Raw genomic sequence first — 23,422 nt, forward strand, 5'->3', positions numbered from 1 at the left:
AATTTAATTTGAGTGATATTGCTTCACTTGCTTATACTTATCAACCTCTTAATTTGTTTGATATGATTTATCCTATTGGTTCAATTTATGTATCAATCAATTCAACAAGTCCAGAGAAAATATTTGGTGGTAAATGGCAACAAATTACAGATCGTTTCCTGTATTGTTCAAATTCTGGACTCGAAACTGGTGGTTCAAAAACTATTACTGGTGCAAACTTGCCTTCACACAGTCATTATATTGATTTGAATACTCAAGATTCAGGTTGGCATAATCACTCAGCATATAATAGAGGGTGGAATTCTGTTTCAAATAGAGATTCACCAAACGTTCAAGTAATGTCAAGATCTTATATACGAAAAAAAGAGATCTGACATTGTGTCAGATCTCAGTAAAAGTGACATTTACATGTCAAAAAAATAGAATGAGTTTAAGTAATTAAAATTGAGGGTGAGAGTAGTATTGTATGAAATAATATCTCTCACCCTCCAATTCATCCAAAGGCTAATATTTTCTACATTTCCATAACATTCATTTCAACGGAAACTCATTCAAAATTCTATATATTTAATTTTTCAATCTTATTCAATTTCATATTCAAAATTAATTTGAATTACATTTAAAACATTTATACCTTATTAATAACATAATATCATTTGTTATCAATATACCAATTCGGCTGTTCTAATTTTGAATTCCCATTCATAAATTGATCAATCTATATTGAAACTTATTCAAATTATTTTCTTATTGATAACATTTTATTTTTATTTGTCTTCAACTATTCATTTATTTTATCATTATTTTTCGATTTTTTTAGTTTCAAATTTTTATTATCTTTATTGTTTTTTATTTTTCTAATTTTTAAAAATTTCTGCTTAGAATCTTAATCTCATTTTATTTTTCAATAAAAATTCATGTTTACCAATATTCAATCACTTTTCTCGTTCCCCAAATTTTTATTTTATCTTAATCGTTACTAATTTCTAACACATTCTTTTATAAAAATTATTCTGATCGTAATTTTAATTTCGCCATTGTAGTTATTCACTAATTTTTAGTTCATTGTTGTTTTCTCATTGTCCAATTTTATTTTCTTCACTTTAAAGATTTTTTAAAAAATTTACAATTTGAATTCAACTTTTGTGAAAAATATTTTTTCAATAATATCTTTCAAAATTATTTATATTTTCTATATTTTATTCAATTGTTCACAATTTATTATTTATTCAAAATTCATTCTCTTGGATATTTATACCCAAATAGACTTTCACTGGCTAGAGCAATCTCTAACCAGGTTACACCAACATCAAAAGCTATCGTTGCTATTGACTAATGTTCCACTCAGCGATGGTACATCACGTAATTGCATTAACAAGTTAACTTACTACAAAAGCCTTCTGTGCTTTCGTCTTATTACTATCGAAGAGTTTTACAAGCACTCGTCCAGAGAATTTACAAGTTTATACATATTCCATAATGGAAAATTCTACAATTGCATTGAAGTCTTACCAACAAAAGATGAGATCTTGTTGAATCGATACTTGGAAGAACAAGAAATTACACAGAGTAATGGTTCTACTCCTCTTAATAGCGCACAACAACAGCTCAGACCCAGCAATGGTACATCTCCTCTTAGTAGTGCACAACAACAGCTCAGACCCAGCAATGGTACATCTCCTCTTAGTAGTGCACAACAACAGCTCAGACCCAGCAATGGTACATCTCCTCTTAATAGTACACTGCAACAAAGCAGCAACAGCAATGGTACATCTTCTCTTAGTAGTGAGCATAGCGTTTCTCTTGATCGATTGAACCTAATTTGTTTCTTGCTACTGCTAAATCATTTGTAAACATATTTAGAATGAAATCAACTTGATTTAAGATTGGTTCATCATTTGAAATTAATTGTTCAAAATCTGATTTCTTTCTTGATGCTTCATTGACATCAATATTATTTAATTCATTTTGTAAATATTCTACTAATTTCTGTTGTATTTCAGTTAAATGATTAGTGAGTTCATCAATTTTAGATTGATATGCATCAACATCAATATTAGCACTTTGTTGAACATTTTGTTGTAATTCATTTACTTCTCCGGCTTTTTGTTGTATCCATTGTGTTAATCCATCGAAAATTGTTGCAACTGTTGAATTAATTTTTTCAAAACCATCATTTTGATTTAATTTGTCAGTTATACCAGGTCCAACTTGTGCGTAATAATCTAAAACTTCACTTTCATTACCTTTACCTAATAATGCATTCTTATATTTATCAACTTCTGCTTGTAATTCTTTAACTTTCTTAGAACTCTCATCATTAAGTTTAGATAATTTATCCATTTCTGCTTTAACATTAGGATTAGCGGATGGTTTTGATTGTTGTCGTCCATATCCACCAGTTGTGTCTTTACTTGGTGTTGGATTTCCACCTGATTCATATTTCTTCAATTTTTCTCTTAAATTTACTATTTCTTTATTTGCTTTTCCTAATTGATCTAAGATTCTTTCATTCTCCTCTTTTAATTTAACAACAAACTCGCTTTTTTTGAATCCAGCTGTCAGATGTTTTACATAAATTTTATACAATTCATCTCCGCCTTCTCTTTTTATAGCTTGAAAAGCTTTTACCCATCTCTTATCTTCTTGTTGTGTCATAATTTTTTAATCTTATTTAAATTAATGTTAAAAAATGATAAAAGTGAAATTTTTCAAAAAGAAACTAGGGGGTACCCATATGAATTAGACTTTCCTGAAAATGATGAAATTTTAAAATATCCATTTCAAACTGCATACAAAATCAAGTCTTATAAAGGAGCTCAACATGGAATTGAAACAATTATTCATGATTCAAAATTAACACCATTGAAAAAGAAATTTCAAAGACCAACATTTGCATTCACACCAGATACATGGGAAATGGATCATTTGCATGGTAGACCTGTTAAAAATCATGGTAAAACATTAATGGTTGCATCTTATTTAGTTTTTATTAATGTTAATACTAAATATTTATATTTGTTTCCAGTTCAAACAAAAGAAGCAATTGAAACATTTGATGTTATAAAAAATTTACAGAACTTGAATATGAACATTTTGGTCATAAAGTTAAAATGATTAAATGTGATGGTGATGCTGGTTTTGAAAGTGCAATGCAAATGATAATGATTGAAAAATCAAAATATGAAAATCAAATGGATTATGAACTTGTTCCTGATGAAAATTATAAACCACCAACAAAAAGAAGAGGTCGTCGTAAAAAGAATGAAGGAATGAAACAAATTCTTGTTCATAAAGAAATTCAATATCATCCATTATATGGAGTTGGTTTTCATGCTTCATCATCAAAATTTACTTATCATAATAAAGTTATTGATAGCGTGATGAGAACTTTAAGAAATGCTTTAGGTCCAGAGAGACAAAATTATTGGGATGGTAAACATGATAATTTAATTCAACAATTATGTTATTATTACAATAATACATAGCATAAATCAATAAAGATGACACCTTTAGAAATGCATACTCATAGAGATAAAGAATGGGAATTTATTAGAAGAAAAACAGAAAAGTTAAATGAAGTTAAACAAAGATTATATGAGAATGGTTATTATGGATTTCAACCTGGTGATGAAGTTTTAGTTTATTTAGATACATCAAAGACAAAACAACTATTTAAGAAGAGAAGAAGGAATTTTGATCATTTAGGTTTGTTTCAAAGATATCAAGATGGTAATGCAATTGTCCTCGTTACTTTTAGAAAAGATGATGAAATAAATGATGGAGAAGATGAAATTTTAGAAGGTGATGTTGAAGTTGAAGTTCCTCTCTATTTTGTCAAAAAAATTTAATTTTTTATTTATTTTTAAAAATATGAAACCAATTTGAAAAAGATTGAACAGTTCCAAAAGAAATAAATGAAGATGAGAAGAAAAAGTTGAAATTAAAAAACCTGAAAAGAAATTACAAATCATAAAACCAATTAAAGAATGTACTAATTTTTAAAGTATTGATGAATTTAATGAGTTTTATGAACAAAACAAAGATTTATTTGATGAATTAACAACATGTAAATTAAATAAAATGTTTAAAATAGATGGATTCCGAATAACTAAAATTAAAGGTCAAGTTAGTTTGAAATCTATTCCAGAATCAAGAGTGACAAATACTATGAAAATTGAAGAAATAATTCAACGAATACAAACAATTGAAGAAAGAGTTAATATGATTATTGAAGTAATAAATTCACGATTTAATGTTTAAAATTAAATTTTTTTTAATCTAATTAAATTAAATATGGCTGCGGGTTTCTTTAAGAAAATCTGGAATGGAATCAAGAAAGGTGCAACATGGGCTTGGAATAAGTTATAAACCAGTTGCAACTGCTGTAAAAGATTTCTTACCAGCAATCGGTACTGCAATAGGTGCTAAATTTGGTGGAGGACAAGGTGCTCAAATAGGTGGCACCGCTGGTGAAATTGCTAAGGGTCTGATTGGTGGTAAGAGGCGGTGATAAAAATATTTGATAAAAATATTTGAGAAATTATTTTTGTGCTGGTGAAACAGTTAGTGGAAATTCAGGTATAAAACGTTTTGAATTATTTTTCCATCTTTGACTATTTGCTCCAAAACCACAAGGTTTCCAATTTGCTAATTTCTCACGAAGTGTTTTAAAGAATCCAGCTGCCATATTTATTTCAGATTAAAATTTTTTATTTCTTTGGTTGAGTAGAGATTGACTTGACTCCTGGAATAAATTTATTTTTCACTAGTTCTGCTTTTTCAACTCACTTTGGTATTCCACCTTTGCGACATTGAATCCATTTTTGATTGAATTTCTTAAAGAATCCAGCTGCCATTTATTTCATTTTAAAATTTTTTATTTCTTTGGTTCAATAGGTTTGACAAAGATTGGTGTACCAACTTTTACTATTTTTGGTTTTGTCCAATTTCCTTTGATACTATTATGCCATTTTGGAAAGAATTTCTTAATAAAGAATCCAGCTGCTATTTATTTCATTTTAAAATTTTTATTTCTTTAATATTGGATCAATTCTATTTACATTTTGATATGATTGTTTTTGTTCAATTTTTGGTATTAAATCTCTTACTGTCTGACTTTGCGAATAACCAGACATTTGCTTAGGTGGTCCAAGTCCACACAAGTCATTTGGATTGTATGTTTTTACAATTGGTTTTGAAAAGAAATTTTTAATTGTAGTACCTACTTTTTTCATTCCCTCCCAATTTTTTTGAAGATTCCTGCTGCCATAACTTTTATATTTAATTTAAATAAAAAGTTAATTTTTTTAATCTTTATAAAAATATGTCAGGCGCTTATTTGAGAAATGATGGATATCATCCAGTTGATGGAAATATTTTCGAATCTTTCAAGAAAATGAATGAGATTTTCTCTGCAAATGATGGTCGTCGTTATTATCGTGAATTAGAAAATACTTGCTATGATAGTGATGCTCCATATGATCATGAAAAACAAACACATATGAGATTAACAAAATCTGAACATGATATTAACTGTTTAGGTGAAGCTTATTTCAAACGTCATGTGCAAATTCAAATTCAGTATACTAATGGTTTATTGTCAAGTTGATCCGGCAAGAGTTGCTGATATTCTCAATGTTTGTTATGAAGAATTACATAATAAAGATTACGCGCTTTCACTGTCAACAAAGTTTGACTATACACGCGAATTTGAACAAATAGGACAACCAACAAATCTTATTACTTCAATTACCAAAAAAGATGACACAACCTTAACAGTCAAAACACAGTCATTTAATATACATGTTGTTACAATGAAAATTACAGAGGATAAATTTATCGTTCCAGGATATGGAGTTATTGAATCCACAGCACGAGTCATTCCAACACTATTCAACCGTCGAGATCCATTTATGATTCCAGCACAGCAAATTGATGTTAGAACATTGAACCAGGGATGTGTTACAAATTCCGGAATTGTTTCTGATTTCACATATGCTTTACATAATGTCACAGATATTGTTGCTGTATTCCCTATACGACAAGCTCAGAGAACAGTATTTAGGAATCCTATGGTTAGAAACTTACAAATAACAATTGATGGTCGAAACTTTCCTGATAATGCAATGAGTACTGTTGGAGATATATTCTTCACAAGAATGTTGCAAGCTTCTGACCTTGATGGCGTTAATGAGTGTACTGAAGAATATGAAGATAGTTTAACAAGAGATAGATGTAATGACAAGAAACAGATTAAACCATGGAAAGAGCAAACATCATTCATTTGCACCATTCCTGTTATGAGAGATGGTGGAAGTGTCTTCTTTGACGGTTTAGAAACCAAGAATAATCAAGTTAGTATTAGATTACAAGCAAATCCAATTCATTCTAGCGCTGAAGCAGATGTATATTGCACAAAGAGTCCTGATCCACCTCAGCTATGGTTTACAAGAACTACTTACTGGACTTGGAGTCCTGAAGATGGTTTGAAATACCATGCTACCGGAACTCCTGCAAAATATGCTTCACCAGCTGATAATAACTAAAAAATAGAAAGATAATCAAAAAATTTATTATTTTTATTTTTGTAAATTAATTTGTGAGTTTTGGCGGGATTTTTTTTGAATTTCATGAATGTTGCTTTGGTTTCTTCATAAGGGGGTATGCATTTTGCTTTAGAAAATTCATGATAATTCGGTGAGAAACGGGCTGAAATCGTCGATTTTCGTGAAGAACCGGGCTAAAAATTAATGTGCACGTTTTTGTTTTTAAAGGATTACAAATTTGTGCACAAAACCCGCATACTATACTACTAAAATATATTGTACAGATAATTACTCATGAATTTGCGCTAAATCAAAATGTTTTATCAGTGATTATGGCCTAAATTTGTTCAATTTGTGAACAATTTTTGATTAATTCAAGAAATATTGAAAAATTTACTTGCACAATACGAAACATATGAGTACACCCATGCTCGCTGATTCTGGATGGGTTATGGAAGAAAAATGAATTTAGATTGTGGAAAAACTTAATACAGCATATCAATAATATTTTCTTTGCTATTACTCTTCTGAATTATGACATAGACCAAGTCATTCTTTTGATTATGAAATTGTGGTCTCATTTCAAAAATGACATATTTTATTTTTGGATTTAACAGTTATCACTTATGATGATATCAGAAACATGTTCTAATGTCCATTTTATTTTCCAAGGGAAAAATTTCCCTTTTATAGTTCGAGTTATGAAATTGATTGTAATTTGGATAATTTAATGAATTCCCTTATTTGTGTTTGAATTTCCGCATTTATCAAAAATTGAACGTTCGTACTCTCAATTTGATTATATTATAGTTTAGAAGTATCACAAAAATTATTATATTAAACGATTAAAACGATAAGCAGAAATTTGAATGAAACCATAATTCAATTTAAATTTTTTTTATAAGTGAATTATGTCAGATGAGCAAGGCATTATAGATACAATCAATCTGGCTATCAAGACCCAGGAAGAAATGAAAGCTCAGCTATTAAGCGAAATTGCAAAGCTTGAACAACAGAACAATTCTCCTTCGAAAACTGAAGCAACAATAAAATTCTACAGATCATCAATAGAACACTTAGAAATTGAAAAACAATCATTAAATGAAAAGATTCATCAGATGAAACAAGTCGAGTATCCAACGCTTCAACAAAAATTACAAAGAATCACTCAAAAGAACCAATCTGTTGAAGCAAGGATCAAAAGCTTGAAGAAAGTCAGACATGAAGAAATTTTGAAGAAGATGGATAAACCAGAACGCGCTAAAAAGCATGTATTAAAATATATCGAGAAAGTAAAGAAGGAAATACAAGATTTAACCAAGGATGGAGACAACCTCAACAAGAAGATTGTTGAATCAAAAGATCAGCTCCAAAGACTTCAGCAAGCTAATCTCACAACACAAAGACAAGCAGCTCATACTTCATGGGCTTCGGAAATCAGTGATGAGGCTTTACACAACTCTACGACTAGTGCTAGACCACGTAAAAGACCATTGAGATCTTTACAAGCAAGAAATTCTGCTTATCTCCCACCAGATCCTACTAGATTTTCACCTTATTTTTAAAGATGATCGGATTATTTGTCTTGTATATTAAATAGAATCATAAAGAATAAAAAATTTCACTTCAATTCGAATATGAAATTAAATGATTTTAGGAACTGTTAATCTTAATTCTAGTGGCTCTGTTATAGAGGAATTATGAACTTTGAAAGATTTTTTGAAAAAATATTTTTATGAATTAAAGATTAACTAGATATGTCTTTCAAATTAAGTATATTTTCAAGAGTACATTTATATGGCATATATTAATTGAAATTGAATTTTTTTATAATAATTTTATTATTAGAATAAGAACAAAATTCTGTAAAACAATATTTTATTCTATTAAATGAATAACAATAAACCTTAGTTTGTTACATGAAAGACTTTGATGATTCCGAATTTTTGTCGTCTTCGACGATAAGTGGAATAACAAATGTTGGGAGGTTCAAAGGCCTATCCTGTGTTAATTCTATGCTAATTCTAGTATTTCTAACAATATTATCTTTTGCTTCCATTTGCTTGATCGCGTTGAGAGCATCATCAGGTGTTTCGAACTGAACATATGCTGTAGTTTCGCGAATTTCTATCTGTTTAATATAGCCGAATGAGCGAAAGTCGTCCCAAACCATTCTTCTAGTTAGAGGAGCTCTGTAGCCATAAATTAATATGGTTCTGCTAGGTGAGTCTTTTGATGGGCGAATTCCATCTCTTGAAAAGTCTTTACGACGATCATCGCGAGAATATGGTCGAGATTCATAATTTCGCTGAGGATAACTCCTCTGATTATAAGATTCTTGAGGTCTATAATTGTTATAGCTGCGATCTGTTTGCGAATCTTGTCTTGGATAAGAAGGAGCAGGAGGTGCTGGTTGTGGTGCAGGACGTGTTTCAGCGGCCACACCAACAGACACAGGTTCCGTTGCTTCAATGAGAGAGCCATTAATAAAGTTGCCATTCATTTTATCACGTATTTCCTTAGCAAGTGATTCACTTCCAACATAAACTTGAACGTTATCCTTTCCTGGAATAATATTTTTAATATCTGAAATGCCATTTTCGTTGAGATATGTCTTGATTTTGTCAGGACTTGCAAATAATGGCGATATAGCTACATAATATTCTTGAGTCATTGCTCAAATCTACAAAAAGTGACATTTACTTTCATGAATAACAAACTCAAGCCATTTTTATTAAATTTAACTTAGAGTCAAGCTTTAAATTTGAAATATTTCTATAAAAATTTCATTTTTCTACTATTAGAGATATTTGGATTATGAAATATTCGAATTAAGGCCTTATTTTATTGGATATGATTATACTACTTATTGCTATAAGGAAAACAAATTCTCAGCTAATAATTGTATAAGATGATCAAAAATCAAAAAAATGGAGAAGTTAATGCTAATATCAGAAACTAAAGTATTACCTATAAGTATGCTGTTCAATTAGAAAGGTAAATTTAACTAAAAACAAGTGTTTTATTATTAAATTTAACAAACAAACAAAATTATACTGTATTAAAGTCATAAACACCACTTTTTGTTGAGTATTTGATACCTTTTGTCAAGTTCTTTGCATTAGTTTCGATATCAAAGTTGTCTACTTTCAATCCGGAATAAGTATAGTTAGGAGCAACAAATTGAGCATGTATGAAGATGCTCTTTGATCTTGCAGTAGTTAGATTAGTTATTGAAGCACTTCCATTCAATATTGGAGGAGTATTTCCTAATGAATCAATTTTCCAAACGACAGTTCTTGTTGAATGAATGAAATCTGTTGTTCCAACAATAGAAGCCATTGATGGCATCGAAATACCTTCAGGAAGGTCAAAGGAAATCTGGATATTTGTTAATTTTTGAGTAAGATTTTGATCACTACGCAAAATAATCTCAAAAACTACACTAACAGATGACCATGAAAACTTTGGAGTTATAAATAATGGTAATTGGCTTGCCGATGGTTCAGCAACGTATTTCATTAAACAAAATGAGCCATCGCTTGGAACAAACTGTATTCTTCTGGCTAAATGCTGTTTGGCATCAACACAGCGATGGTATGATACCTCAACGAATTTCTTAGGAACGAAAAATGAAATTCCAACTAATGGATCGCCATCAATGCGACAAAATACATTCACATTGCCTCTAACAACGTTTAAATTGATTTTGCCGTCGCATGAAATATGAGCATCGATGTATTCAACCACAGAAATCATGAATTCAGGATTTCCACGTGTTTTTGTAGTACCTCTCCAAGGAAATCTTCTATCTACTGACATTGTTGTATCTAATACACCGGAGAATGATGCAATTAAGCAGCTAGGTTCATCAAGAAATGGATATCCTTCGTCAACTGCTTGGTCAAGTACTTTGTAGAGCATAGGATATTCGGTTTTGATTGTTTCACCTGTTAATCCTCCTTTAATCAGCGATGAAATTAATTTTGCTGTATTTACAATAAATTGTGAAGTAAATGTTAAAATACTTTCATTTCCATCACATACTGCGATAAAATATATATCTCCTTCGTTATGTATTAAAAATGTAGTGCCAAAAGATTCGAATAATGGCGGAATTTTATTATTGAGCTGTATTACTTTAAGAATTGGTTCTAAATCATGCCTATCGAATATACCAATGTAATTTTTCTCTGCAATAACTTCGCCATTTTTATTAGCGATGAAAATACTGCGAAGCATCTGAAAAAAACAAAATTGAATTCAGAAATTTCACTTCATGAAAAAAGTTAAGAGAATGAGATGCTATAATTAGGTTGTATACCAGATCGTAACAGTTTTTACCTTTTACTTGTCCTTCTTGGCCAGTGGTGCAATTATCAGGTTCTCTAAAAAGAGAGATTGTTTGAATTCTTATTAAAAAGAAGAATCTTGTTAAAAGATCATGTTCCAATCATTTATATGTACATCAATAACAATTTGATAGTTCTATTCTAGTGGAATTTTAATCAAATCAATAAAATATTGGTGCTATTTAAAGAAAATAATAAAATCTCAGGTAAATTCTTAAATTACCTCAGAACTTATATGTTTGAGATATAATAGATTTAGATAAAAATGGAAATATATTTTATATCCAAAATAAATGTGTTTAAAGAACACAAAAAGGAGTACATGATTTTATTGAATGTAAATTTGAGTTGCATATAAAGAAATAAAATACAATAATTAGCAACAACCGGATTTTTGTTCTTTTGCAGGTGGAGGAAGGCCTGTGGCACTCTTCGGCATCTTCGATTGTCTCTTTTCATGCTCTTCTTCGAATTGAGCTAAGAGTTGATCAATAAATGTCTTGAATAAGTTTTTAATGCCATAACCTTGCAAAGCTGAGGTTTCAATATATGTGCATCCATGTGCTTGTGCCCAAGCCTGACCTTGTTCAGTTGTTATAACCCTTTGTTCAGCAAGGTCATTTTTATTTCCAACGATCATAACAATTGTATTTTCGCAGCCTGCATTTCTATAGAAATTGAGCCATTCATCTAAACTGTCGAATGATTTTTGGTTTGTTATATCAAAAACTAAGATTGCGCCCGCAGAGCTTCTGAAATAGATTGGACCGAGGCTCCTGTATTGTTCTTGGCCAGCTGTATCCCAAATTTGAAGTTCTATTGGTTTTCCGTTTCTTGTTTCATTATGTGACTCATATAAAGCTCCAACTGTACTTGGTTCGGATTGATCAAAGCTATTTCTTAAAAATCTGTTAACTATTGATGTTTTTCCGACCGCGCTGTCGCCAATCATAACCGAGCGGAAAGTGCACTTCATTACGATATTTTTTGAGTTTTTATCGTCAGCGGTACAATATTGAAAATTGGTTTTCAATACAATTTAATCGTTTAACTCTCAATTTTGTGTTCCCATTATTTTTCCATTGGCTGTTCTCGACCAACGACAAAAGATTAATTAGTAGTTAAGATATTACTCAGATACCAGAAATAAAACACATGATATGCATTATTCTCTCTAATTTTCTACTTTATTGTTTTTTTATTATGATTTTGAATAAATAGGGATGATTTGATTATCTTGGGATACTATTAGATGAACAATGCATTTCTTAGCTATATATTCTTATATAAAAGAAAGATTAAAAGTTTTATTTTTGAAATTATCAAGCCAATGTAAAATTTATTCACTAAATAATATAACAAGCCATATCTAAGGGTATATGATATTTATTGAAAAATAATAAAAAATACGAATTTAATGTTTCGGATTTGAAGCTTGAATTTACGCTAAACAAATTGTTTTCATTGATACCTATATTCTTATTGTTATCAAAATTATTTTCTGTCTTTTGACGCTTTCAATGTTAACCCTTCAATGTTTTATGACATTTCAATTAGCTAGTTGAATATCAAATAAACTGTATAATCGATCCAGAATATCAGTTAGATCTTTTAGTTGTAAATCTTTGTTATTATTCAAATAATCATTAACTGCATTGTATACCATACTCCAGTCTTTTGTTTTCCGAATCATATTAAATTTTTTAATATTTTCTTCAGTTGAATTGTCGATGGGAGTAATATGCTCGGTTTTGGTTCCCATATCTTTGATCAATCCATCGATTTCTTTTAATAATGCACTGAGTTCTTCGGCAAGTAATTTTTTAGATGTCATCCTTTCGTAATTTTTCATTTGAAGCAATACATTAGTTTTCGAATCTTTTTTGACCTGCTCAATAAGATCATCTAGCTCGTAAGCTTTTTGCGATTGTTGACCTTGTGACATTAAAAAAAATGAAAAATTTTCCATCAATTATAAATCATGTTGAAATTATTAATTGGAATTTTTCGTCGGATAGATATCACCTGAAAGTATTCAAATTGGATCTCTGAGGTGAGATTGTGAATCAAAATTACAGAATGCTATGGCTGCATATAAAATCCTTTTGAATGTGTGCATAAAATACTTATATCTATTTGTAGATTATATAAATCGAAGAACTGTTTGATAAATGAAATAAATATAGAAAAAATTTTATTAATATATAATTCTAACAAATATAAAACATTAAATATATAATTGAACATACATTTCTTACAAGATCATGTTACAGAAGCAAAAAATGCATAAAGAGATCCATATTCTTCTTTTGTGAAGACGCATTCAAGCAAATTTTGAGGGAAGAATGATAAACAATTGTTCAAATTTTGCGCCATCATGCCAGGATTGGAAATAATTGGTGGTGCAAAGCAACGAACAAGTGAATTATCAATGTGGTTAACGCTTGCGTATTTAAGCACAGAAATGCAGTCTTGAGCAAGTCTTATGGCATCTGGGATAAGCGATGATGTAATAATCTGAGGTCTAATCAATTTCTGAAGATTTCCGATTTCTCCTTCAGCATATTGCTTTGGATACCTCGCTCCGAGAAATGGTTCACTTTTTACGTTTGGTGATAAGCTCATTACTAATCCAGTTGCAACATACTTTCCGAAAGCTTCGTATGAAGGGCCGCACATCTCTTGGATCTTTTCAATAGCAGATGTGATGAATGATCGAGGCATTATGTCATATGTCTTTTGGAATTTTTCAAATAATAATATTCCAATCGACATCATTGGGTTTTCTGATGGCATTGCATGGTTTACAGCATCTAGAGTGAATATCATTGTCGAAAGTCTGTTGACTCTCTTCCTATGGTTTTCAATTTCGAGCCATCTCTTTTTAATCTCTTCATTAAGCTTCTGTGGGATTTCATTCATTGTGTCTCCTTGTGAGAACAGTAACCAGTGGATTTCAGTGGATAATTGTGGATGGGAAGCCGAAACTGTCGTATTTTCTGCAGTTTTGAAGGCTTCAAAGAAGCTTTGCTGGCCATAAGGAAGTCTAAGGTCTCTGTTGGATAGAATACGATATATTGGACTAAGTGACATTGTTTTTTCGAAGGCTGTTGACGCGATATTCATATACTTCAAAGAATAACATGGGAACCAAAAGAAATGGTCATTATAATCTTCAAGTTTGTCGGCAAGTGCTTGCTGGAACACTAAATCAATGGAGCGATCGATTGATTTCGGAAGCATGGCCATATGTTGAAGAGAAGCAACGAATCGGAATAGTAATGCGAGGCTGTGTGTAGTCATAAGAAGTGGCTGATGAGCACACTGGACTATGTTGCAGAATTCTTGAAGAGATGGAAGAGATCCTGAAGCAGAATAAGAAGAAATATCAGTAATTACGGACATCGGATCGAAATCGGCGAAATTGGGATCAGAATTGATCTGCTTGACAAACTCTGGATCAATATTTTCCAAATTTCCGAATTTTATTTGGAAAACGTTCCAAATTTCGTAAAAATACGCAACATCTGAGAGTGGAACAAGGCGACGAACAATATACAATAGAGGGAATTTGAAATATTGCTGTATAATTGCATCAAAAAATAAATATTGAACCATTTGTTCATATTCTGACTTAAAATCTTTTCCATTAGATTCACAAAGTGATTCTAATTTGTCGTGTAATAATTTGAATAATGTATTTAATACTGAAGGAAGTTCATAATAATATTTGTGAATATTTTCAACAATTTGAATTGCTTTGGCAACTAAATACGTATGATTTCTTTGATAAAGTATTGGCTGTTGAATATAATCGTTGAAAACAGGAAGAATTGCTTGATCGATGAAATTATTAAAATCTAATGAAGTGTAGAAGCCTCTCATGGCATTAAACATCCAGTCATTCCTGAATTTTTGAATAAAATCGGGTTTTGTTGAATAGATTTCACCAAACCATTTGACTAAGTTTTCTGCGTAAGCATTTGCAGGTTCCAACGCCCAGCAGTATCCAAATAATGTTGGAAACACGCACCTAACGAGGAACTCGCATGGACTAGCAAGAAAACGTCCAGGAGGGAACTTGCTTGGGTTTAATTTGTAAAAAGCTGGAAGGAAGTTTTCAAGACTTTCAAGAAATGTATTTAGGAATGCTTTCATTGGGCCTTTCGAGAAATCTGACGGTAAATCGATTGCTGCAAAATTATCGAAAATTTCTTTTTGATTTGAAAGAAAAATATCTGATTTAAGTATACTATTAAGTGAATCTTCTGAGTTGACATCAAATGTTTCGGCAATGAAGATCCGTTGAACGTAATAATGCTTACTTACAATTGTTTTTTTAAGAAGCAAAATTAATTCTTCCTGATTCTCGTCAATATGCTTGTTAACAAGCACAGATGCTGCCTGCTGACGTAATACTTCTTTTTGATAATCAACACAGTTCTTCATAAAATCTCTAAAGAAATTTTTTTTACAAAAAAAAAGTCTCAATATCTTTGAATCGTAAATAAGTCTTATTATTTGAACTTCGTGGTTTGTAGAACATCGATTTCGACATAAATAGACTTTACTGCTTTCCAATTGCATCATTTAATAAAGATTTTTATATGAATTTTTGAATTTTATCTTGAAAATCTCAAAAACAGATTGCAATTTTAATGCGTTTAGTCTTAATTGCTTCACTAGTATCATGTATAAGATATTTAATAGGCTTATCAAAGATTTTAGTTCTATTGTATTTCCACATCTAAAAAAAAGATTTATATATAATTAATATATATATATTAAAAGAAAAAGAACTTTCAAACATGGAAATAAAATAATATATTATTGATTATTTTGGTCATGGTGAGATTTCCAAATTGCCAAGTTAGAATTAACTTGGTCAACGTTGACTTGCAGTGCTGGCATAGCTCTAGCAGCAGTGACGAAAAGAGGTAAGCAAACAAATGTGTAGAAGCCGATTTGTGACTTTGGTTTATCCAAGTGAGCACGATCATTCAAAGGTGATGTATATTCCATGCCACTTGTTTTCTCGAGGTCACCTTGTCTGAAGAATTCTTCGCAAAGAACATCACACCATTTATCAGCTAATTCGAATGGTCTTGAAACATTAGATATATCAGAACACTTCAAAATAAGCTCCATCATCATGAATCTGTCTTGTTCATTATCAGGCTTCAAAGGTCCTTCATCCAATCTCTTGTTGATTGCTTCAAGAGTTGAATGGTGTTTACCCATATCTGTTTTCAAGATCAATGCAATAATTAAGCTCCAAATCTGTTTGATCAGAGGTGAATCAAATGAACTAAATATATTGCATTTATCATTTGAAACAACTTGAATTGCAACTTGGCAGTGATGTGTCTCCATGACTGATTGGTTCTTGAACAAAATGCCTAATGGTGTTTCTGCCTTTTCGTTGTAGACATTTGTGAAACCATCATGATTTACATCATGGCAAATAGCTGCAATCAAAAGAGCATATAATTCAATTGGTTTCAAGATCTTGTAAACTCCTGAAACAACCAATTGATATGAAACAAACTGTGTAACATCAACAGCGTGTCTCCAATTGTGGTAAGGAACTTTGTTGTATGAATTGCTGATCTCATCCAAGAAATGCAAAAATGTGTCATTTCTGACTTTGAACTGTTTCAAAACACCGAAATAATTCATCAGATAAAATACAACTCTCAAGTGTCCGATACCATCCCATCTCTGTGCATCGAAGTTAATCTTGAGTAATGTGTCTTGTTTCGTTGGTTCTATAGTCAAGAACTTTGGAATATCGCCAACATCACGTTCGTTATCCATAAGATATTTTCTAATTCTTGCTTCACTTGCTCCGACTGATGCAACTTTTCTAAGACGATCTTTATCAATGGAAAGAGCTGCGAATACACAGAAGCAGTTCAAAAGCTTCATATCTTCAGGAAGAATGATGTGGTTAGTACCAATTTGGATTGTACCAATGATAGCGTTATCATTAGTAAGTAATGGGAAAGCAATGATCTTTTTTAATTCTATATCTGTATTAATATTCAAACCTTCAAGTTCTTTAAGACCTTGTATTTTACCTGTACTTGTTGTAGCTGTTAATTGTCTTCTACTGCTAATCTTTTGGATCTCTTCTTCATCAGCTTCTTGGAAATTGAATGTTTGTTGTTCGCGTGATTTAATAACAATATCTGCGAATTTTTCACCATCTTTGATCTTTCCTATTTCATCCAACAAAGTTATTTCCTCTGTATCATTATCATAAACATAACAAGCTGCGTATGAACCATTAATAACACCTTTCATTGTTGAAATGAGTTCATGGATGACGTTATTAAGTTGTGCATCCTTTCCCATGGCCGCTGATGCTTCAATGAAACTCTTTAAGTTGTTCATCAACTGTAAAGAAGTGTTGTAAAGATTAGCGTTATCTATTGAGATGCCACAGAAAACGTTGAAAGCAACCATCATCTTTATATCATCGTCATCGAATGATTTACCATCTTTTCTGTTGATCATCTCTGTAACACCTGCAACAGCACCTCTGTTATCATAAATAGGAACAGTCAAAAGACTTCTTGTCTTAAAGCCTGTTTGTATATCACTTGTTTTGTCGAAACGAGAATCAGAATAAGCATCTGTGATATTAACACATTCGCCAGAACTAGCTGTGTATCCAGCAATGCCAACACCGTTCTTAACACGAATAGCAGTGTCCAAGCCACCATGGAAACGAGTGACCAATTCATTCGTTGTTTTATCAAGAATGAAAAGAGAACAACGCTCTGTGTTCAAAAGGTTGCAAGCTGTATCCATGATTGTTGGAAGAAGAGAATCTAAATCCAAAACGCCGAAAATAACTTCGGCAACAGCAAGAAGAGCTTGGAGACGTTCTGAAACAGGTGTCTGCTGATTATTTCCATCAACATCATCAACGGTATCGAATTGTTTAGTGAGGATTGGTGCTAAAGCATCAATTTTCATGCAATCGATTGTGCTAAATGGCAAAGAATTGGATTTGCCACGAAGAACAACGGCGTAAACGGCATTTCCGACAGCAAATGGTTGGACTAAGACTGGTTCATCATTGTTGCCATCAACATCTTGGTTAAATGATGGACTTGCCCTTACATTTGGTAATGATATTTGCACGTTGTTTTGTAATGAGTATAGAGCTGCTCCTGGTGTTTGTATGATATCGAATTGGCCTGTTTCTTGATTGAAATGCTGGAATTGGTTATCCTCGAACTGGAATAAATCAATAGCACGAGATCCGAAGTGATTTCGAATTTCAAGAAGGTAATCGCTTGATTTAATATCAGGAATAGCAGAATTAACGATAAAATCGTAGTAATAAGAGAATCTTTGACAGAATGATGTGGCTTTCTTAATTTCGACATTTGAAAAAGAGTTTTTCTTGGATACAACAACTACACCTTTAGGTTGTTGTTGGCCATTAAGAATTGGAATGTAAAGACATGGGTCTGTCGAAGGATCGAAAGAAATGTTGTAGTTTACTTGTGATGCTGGTGTTGCAAAGTATTTAACTTCTTTACTGTTGAATACTGTTGATATAATAGATGAATTTAACGGTACACACTTTGATAATGTAGCACAATATAATTTTTCTGGTTGTATTGATGTAAGAAAACAGTATGCGTTATTAGCGTTGAATTTCTTGGTTAATACCATTTCTAATGCAACATTTAGCGGTCTGTTGCTTGACAAAAGTACAATATTTTCAATGACTTTTGTGATTGACATCTTCTCTTGAAGTGGAACATCCTTCAATTTGCCTAATGGTTTTGAAACTGAGCAACCTGAATAGCTACGTGAAGTTAAAGTCATTGTTTTAATTCTATTGTTTGATAATAAAAAAAATCGAGGGGAAAAAAACGAATAATTTTGTAAAGAGATTGTAAAATTTTATACCAACAATATATTATAAGAGCTATGGTTCATTGAAAGAGCTTCCCTTGGGTATTCAGGTGATAATTTGATTATCAAAGTAAAATATAAGCGCATAAAAATGTAAATCAAATGAAATTTTGGTTATGATATATGGATAATACATTCAGGAAATTAGAATAAGATAATATAGCTATCAAATATTCTAATTTTTATGGAAGAATGTGATATTATAAGCCTAAAACTTAGTCTTCTGTTGAGTTTAGAAATTTTGTCCGTTTTTTTCGTACATTCGAAAAAAAAAATTATTGCATGGGTTGCGGCTCTTCTTCCGATATTATCAACACATCCCTACCAATGTCAATGGTTCGGTCAATCAAATCCACATGTCTTGTATTTGGTATGCCGGACAGTGGTCAAGAAACTTTTGTAAATTCAATTGAAAAATGCTTCTCAAGCATATCGCCAATGAAAGAATTACCATTCGAATTCTATGTTGCTAGTACAGATAGACTTGATAGAGCAACATGGATAGATGAATTTCAAAAACACAGTCGAATAATTATTTCATTTTTCTTCGCTGATATTTCATCAAAAGCTTCAATATTAGCCTCTGTTAGAACTCTTAACTGGTTCAGATGCGAAATATCACCAAAGACAAATTTATTCACCGTAGTTCTCATTAAAACAGACAAAGATATAGAATCAGTTAATTATCTTAAAAACCTTCTGGGAGATTCAATAGAATTCAGTACATTTAACGAAGATAATCCAAACGATGTCCGAATATATGTTGAACATATTATTGGATTGGTCGCACAACAAACTCGTTATTCCTCTTTATTTAAGTGAAGTGAAAATGTGTTAGAATGACTAATTGCCACCAGAATTGAACTTTGTTGGCAAAATGTCTATCACAATTTTATTTCAATGATTTATGTTCACATCGTTGTTTGTAGTTATTAACCATAAAATTTATTTAGAGTTCCAACTATTTTCTTGAACCTTTTTCGAATAAGATTTGGATTCCTAAAAAATATTAAATAAGTACGAAGAATTTATGATCCAAAACTACTTCTTATCGCTAAGAATGCCAATTCCAAGTGCTGAATTTTACACAAAGCAGTTCTCAAAATTCTTTATTTTGGATACTCTTTTCAAACTTCAAGATTGTACAATATTGCGACTATTTGACATAGAAATTAGAATTTACAAATCCTAGTATGCTTGATGTTTTTGTATGTTGTAATAAAAATTCTATATTTTCGTTTTACAGCTTATTGTATCATCTTTTGTGAGAAAAAATCTATATAGAGATTATGTTTGTTGAAGAACTTTGAATTAAATTTAAAAGAATTTTATTCAAATTGATATTCGTTAGTTATTAAAATATTCTATACGCATGGCGTTTGTATCATATATAATACAATTCACGTTTATTTTTTATATTTATTTTCCTCCATTTCAATGTAATTGAAAGAACTTTGGAGGAATATATCACGCATTATTTGGTATCTTGATGAAAATTCTATTGCAATCGGCTTTTCCATTATTACTGAATCATTTTATATCCGAAATCTTTATGGCATTGTTTTCTACATGCATAACTTAGTATTTTTTCTTTTAATGAATTTAATGGGTAATTCGCATGGTAAAACACAAATTTTATATAAATTATTTATGTCCGAACAAGACGTTCATTCAAGCAAATACAGCAAATTATGAAGTATCTGCAAATATTGCATCGATTCGTATATTGCATTGCATCAGCTAAAAACGGAAAATGAAGAAGAATTAAAGTCAATTTACAAAATGATCAAAACAGAATTGATTGATTCAAATAAATATCCTACCCGAATAATTATGCGAGACATTTTAAATATGATTCCGTATAATAATCGCTATACAAAGTCATATTTATTTCTTGCCAAACTCATATCTGATGATTACCATATCACAGAGGTCAACCGTGTTGAACTTATTTCAACATTCCTGTTTTACAAAGAATATGGAATTAAATTAGACAAATCTGCCGATTTTGAAGAAGATTATTCAGAAAATCTTGAAATTCATACAGGGGATACAATTTACAGGGCAATTATGCATAATGACCTTGAAAGATTCATATACTTCACTGAAAGAGATGAATTTGATAAAGATCAAATACTTAAAAGCAGATTATACCCATATTCTTTTGAAGGATATTCCTTACTTGAATTATGTTGTTACCACGGAGCAGTTGATTGTTTCAAGCTATTAAGATCTAAATTTAAGTCAGAAATAACTCAAAAATGTTTACAATTTTCTTTTTTAGGACGAAATCAAGAGATCATGAGTGAATGTTTGAAATATCAAACACCAGATAATGAATGCATGAGTTATGCGATTATTTCGCACAACATTGATTTTGTTACATTCTTGATGAATGAATACAATATCATGATCGATTTAGAATCCATTGGATATTACAGTAATCTTGAAGCATTTTTAGTTTATTTCGATCAAACTAATGATATAAACAAATGTTTTGTTTATTCACCGATTTTTAATATTCCATCCCTTTTGGAATACTTTCTTTCACATGGTGCGAATATCAATGAAAAAAATGAAAATGGAAAAACCGCTCTTCATATGGCAGCAATGAAAAACACTAAAGAAACTGCAGAATTTCTTATTTCACATGGTGCAAATATCAATGAAAAAGATACATATGGAAGAACCGCACTTCATATGGCAGCTCTGAATAATAGTAAAGAAACTGCAGAAGTTCTCATTTCACATGGTATAAATGTCAATGAAAAAAATAAAGGTGGAGAAACAGCACTTCATAATGCAGTTCTGAGTAATAGTAAAGAAACTGCAGAAGTTCTGATTTCACATGGTGCAAATATCAATGAGAAAACTAAATATGGAGAAACCGCTCTTCATTTTGCAGCTCGGAATACTAGTAAAGAAACAGCTGAACTCCTTATTTCTCATGGTGGAAATATCAATGAAAAAGATGGAGATGGAAAAACCGCTCTTCATGAAGCAGCAGGATTTAATTGTAAAAGAACAGCTGAACTTCTTATTTCACATGGTGCAAATATCAATGAAAAAGATGGAGAAGGAAAAACTGCTCTTAATATTGCCATTGATGCGAATCATAAAGAAATGGCTGAATTTCTTATTTCACATGGTGCTAAAAAATAATGCTCTTGCATAAAATATCCTTTAGTTTTCTGGTATTTTCGAAGAAGATTTTCTTTAGAAAGTAAATTGAAAGTATAATAATTGTTTTTGCGCATTTTTTGCACTTGAAATTGTTAGATGTGATGAGTTATATTCGTCCACGTGAAGTTGCACATGAATTCACTGGATACAGTCTTCCAAAAATGCATGTCATGTTTAGGAAGAGATTCAATCTGGATAGTACTATGACAACGAAATACAATGTGTTGAATAAAAAACCGACCGACATTTCACAAATGTTGTGGAGTTTCAGACAGAATTGAACGAAAAATGCAAACCTATTCAATGAAATATCATAGAAATGTGCAATTCTTATGAAGAAAGAGGAAATCATTATGATTATCAGTGGAGAATAATCGTTTATCATGCTCTATTTATGAGAGAAAGGTCTTCCATTGTAGTATTTTATGCGGACCTTGTTGGATCATTTTAAAATTACATGATTATGGGCTTGTATTCAAATAACTTAATTACTGTTGTAAACAGAAATTCATCAAAAGTGACACCTCAGAAAAGCTAAAATATTGAATTTTTGGAACTTTTGATAGAGCACGTTTTTAAATATTAATTAAAGTAAATGTATATTTTGTAACGATTCTTTTTAATAAAAAATAAAATTTTGAAGAAGAACACAAAATCTTCTGAAAAATAATATCACATAAACTCATATTATTTTCTAATATATAACTATTTTATATAAAAATCAAATTCAATGATCTTAAAAGCGAAGGATAAACATCAAAATTTACGAATATAATGAGTGGGAATATAATGCTTATCTATCATAAAACCATATGAAATATCAATTTTTGCTTTACGCCTAATTTTTGACGACAATTAGCAAAAAATGTTAAATGTTAACACTCAGTCCATTTGAATATGAAAAATAAAATTGACTTTGATTAAATGTTTTTATTTATCATGCAACTCTTCTTGCGACCAAAGATTTGAATAAAATTTCAAAAAATAAGATAGCTTAAAAAATAATATACGGTAGTGTTTACTAATAGATGAATAGTATATAAATTCTATTAAAATGGATTTGATCCAAAAAAATATAAAACCAAAAATAATTGTTATAATTTAAATGAAGAAGTAATTTAAAACGATTTTATTTATGATCAAATTTTATATATTTTTTTGGATCAAATCCATTTTAATAGAATTTATATACTATTCATCTATTAGTAAACACTACCGTATATTATTTTTTAAGCTATCTTATTTTTTGAAATTTTATTCAAATCTTTGGTCGCAAGAAGAGTTGCATGATAAATAAAAACATTTAATCAAAGTCAATTTTATTTTTCATATTCAAATGGACTGAGTGTTAACATTTAACATTTTTTGCTAATTGTCGTCAAAAATTAGGCGTAAAGCAAA

General features: G+C 30.7%; 12 protein-coding genes and 1 pseudogene across 13 annotated transcripts, besides 2 other annotated features; 6 read left to right on the top strand and 7 right to left on the bottom strand.

The window, feature by feature from the left end:
* Window positions 1-378: part of a mobile genetic element that runs on past the window's edge.
* A 1,401-nt stretch (window positions 379-1,779) lies between these two features.
* Window positions 1,780-2,658, bottom strand: TVAGG3_0543020 (uncharacterized protein; the record flags this gene model as incomplete). The annotated part of the gene is made up of 1 exon (XM_001580484.1): window positions 1,780-2,658. One exon carries the CDS (start codon window positions 2,656-2,658, stop codon window positions 1,780-1,782), a length of 879 nt encoding a protein of 292 aa, XP_001580534.1.
* Window positions 2,659-2,726: 68 nt separating this feature from the next.
* TVAGG3_0543030 (uncharacterized protein) lies at window positions 2,727-4,217 on the top strand (the record flags this gene model as incomplete). The annotated part of the gene is made up of 1 exon (XM_051237959.1): window positions 3,504-3,851. The coding sequence occupies one exon, from the start codon at window positions 3,504-3,506 to the stop codon at window positions 3,849-3,851; it is 348 nt and encodes a 115-aa protein (XP_051095783.1).
* A 79-nt stretch (window positions 4,218-4,296) lies between these two features.
* On the top strand, window positions 4,297-4,513 carry TVAGG3_0543040 (annotated as a pseudogene). The gene has a single exon. A coding segment is annotated over exon 1 (217 nt).
* A 1,078-nt stretch (window positions 4,514-5,591) lies between these two features.
* TVAGG3_0543050 (uncharacterized protein) lies at window positions 5,592-6,548 on the top strand (the record flags this gene model as incomplete). The annotated part of the gene is made up of 1 exon (XM_051237960.1): window positions 5,592-6,548. One exon carries the CDS (start codon window positions 5,592-5,594, stop codon window positions 6,546-6,548), a length of 957 nt encoding a protein of 318 aa, XP_051095784.1.
* Window positions 6,549-7,428: 880 nt separating this feature from the next.
* On the top strand, window positions 7,429-8,168 carry TVAGG3_0543060 (uncharacterized protein; the record flags this gene model as incomplete). The annotated part of the gene is made up of 1 exon (XM_001580482.1): window positions 7,460-8,113. The coding sequence occupies one exon, from the start codon at window positions 7,460-7,462 to the stop codon at window positions 8,111-8,113; it is 654 nt and encodes a 217-aa protein (XP_001580532.1).
* A 259-nt stretch (window positions 8,169-8,427) lies between these two features.
* TVAGG3_0543070 (RNA-binding domain, RBD family-containing protein) lies at window positions 8,428-9,268 on the bottom strand (the record flags this gene model as incomplete). Its single annotated transcript, XM_001580481.1, has 1 exon — window positions 8,464-9,222. The coding sequence occupies one exon, from the start codon at window positions 9,220-9,222 to the stop codon at window positions 8,464-8,466; it is 759 nt and encodes a 252-aa protein (XP_001580531.1).
* A 331-nt stretch (window positions 9,269-9,599) lies between these two features.
* On the bottom strand, window positions 9,600-10,790 carry TVAGG3_0543080 (anterograde synaptic vesicle transport; the record flags this gene model as incomplete). The annotated part of the gene is made up of 1 exon (XM_001580480.1): window positions 9,600-10,790. One exon carries the CDS (start codon window positions 10,788-10,790, stop codon window positions 9,600-9,602), a length of 1,191 nt encoding a protein of 396 aa, XP_001580530.1.
* A 419-nt stretch (window positions 10,791-11,209) lies between these two features.
* TVAGG3_0543090 (GTPase protein) lies at window positions 11,210-11,876 on the bottom strand (the record flags this gene model as incomplete). The annotated part of the gene is made up of 1 exon (XM_001580479.1): window positions 11,277-11,876. The coding sequence occupies one exon, from the start codon at window positions 11,874-11,876 to the stop codon at window positions 11,277-11,279; it is 600 nt and encodes a 199-aa protein (XP_001580529.1).
* Window positions 11,877-12,178: 302 nt separating this feature from the next.
* TVAGG3_0543100 (uncharacterized protein) lies at window positions 12,179-12,859 on the bottom strand (the record flags this gene model as incomplete). The annotated part of the gene is made up of 1 exon (XM_001580478.2): window positions 12,450-12,845. The coding sequence occupies one exon, from the start codon at window positions 12,843-12,845 to the stop codon at window positions 12,450-12,452; it is 396 nt and encodes a 131-aa protein (XP_001580528.1).
* Window positions 12,860-13,072: 213 nt separating this feature from the next.
* TVAGG3_0543110 (uncharacterized protein) lies at window positions 13,073-15,349 on the bottom strand (the record flags this gene model as incomplete). The annotated part of the gene is made up of 1 exon (XM_001580477.1): window positions 13,163-15,349. The coding sequence occupies one exon, from the start codon at window positions 15,347-15,349 to the stop codon at window positions 13,163-13,165; it is 2,187 nt and encodes a 728-aa protein (XP_001580527.1).
* A 220-nt stretch (window positions 15,350-15,569) lies between these two features.
* Window positions 15,570-18,778, bottom strand: TVAGG3_0543120 (cyclic nucleotide phosphodiesterase family; the record flags this gene model as incomplete). The annotated part of the gene is made up of 1 exon (XM_001580476.1): window positions 15,728-18,748. One exon carries the CDS (start codon window positions 18,746-18,748, stop codon window positions 15,728-15,730), a length of 3,021 nt encoding a protein of 1,006 aa, XP_001580526.1.
* Window positions 18,779-19,110: 332 nt separating this feature from the next.
* TVAGG3_0543130 (uncharacterized protein) lies at window positions 19,111-20,219 on the top strand (the record flags this gene model as incomplete). Its single annotated transcript, XM_001580475.1, has 1 exon — window positions 19,121-19,660. One exon carries the CDS (start codon window positions 19,121-19,123, stop codon window positions 19,658-19,660), a length of 540 nt encoding a protein of 179 aa, XP_001580525.1.
* Window positions 20,220-20,318: 99 nt separating this feature from the next.
* Window positions 20,319-22,501, top strand: TVAGG3_0543140 (ankyrin repeat and SOCS box-containing protein 4 family; the record flags this gene model as incomplete). Its single annotated transcript, XM_001580474.1, has 1 exon — window positions 20,690-22,000. The coding sequence occupies one exon, from the start codon at window positions 20,690-20,692 to the stop codon at window positions 21,998-22,000; it is 1,311 nt and encodes a 436-aa protein (XP_001580524.1).
* Window positions 22,502-22,513: 12 nt separating this feature from the next.
* Window positions 22,514-22,551: a mobile genetic element.
* Window positions 22,552-23,422: the final 871 nt, after the last annotated feature.

The sequence above is a fragment of the Trichomonas vaginalis genome, chromosome II (genome assembly GCF_026262505.1).
Source record: "Trichomonas vaginalis G3 chromosome II, whole genome shotgun sequence".
NCBI lineage: Eukaryota > Parabasalia > Trichomonadida > Trichomonadidae > Trichomonas > Trichomonas vaginalis.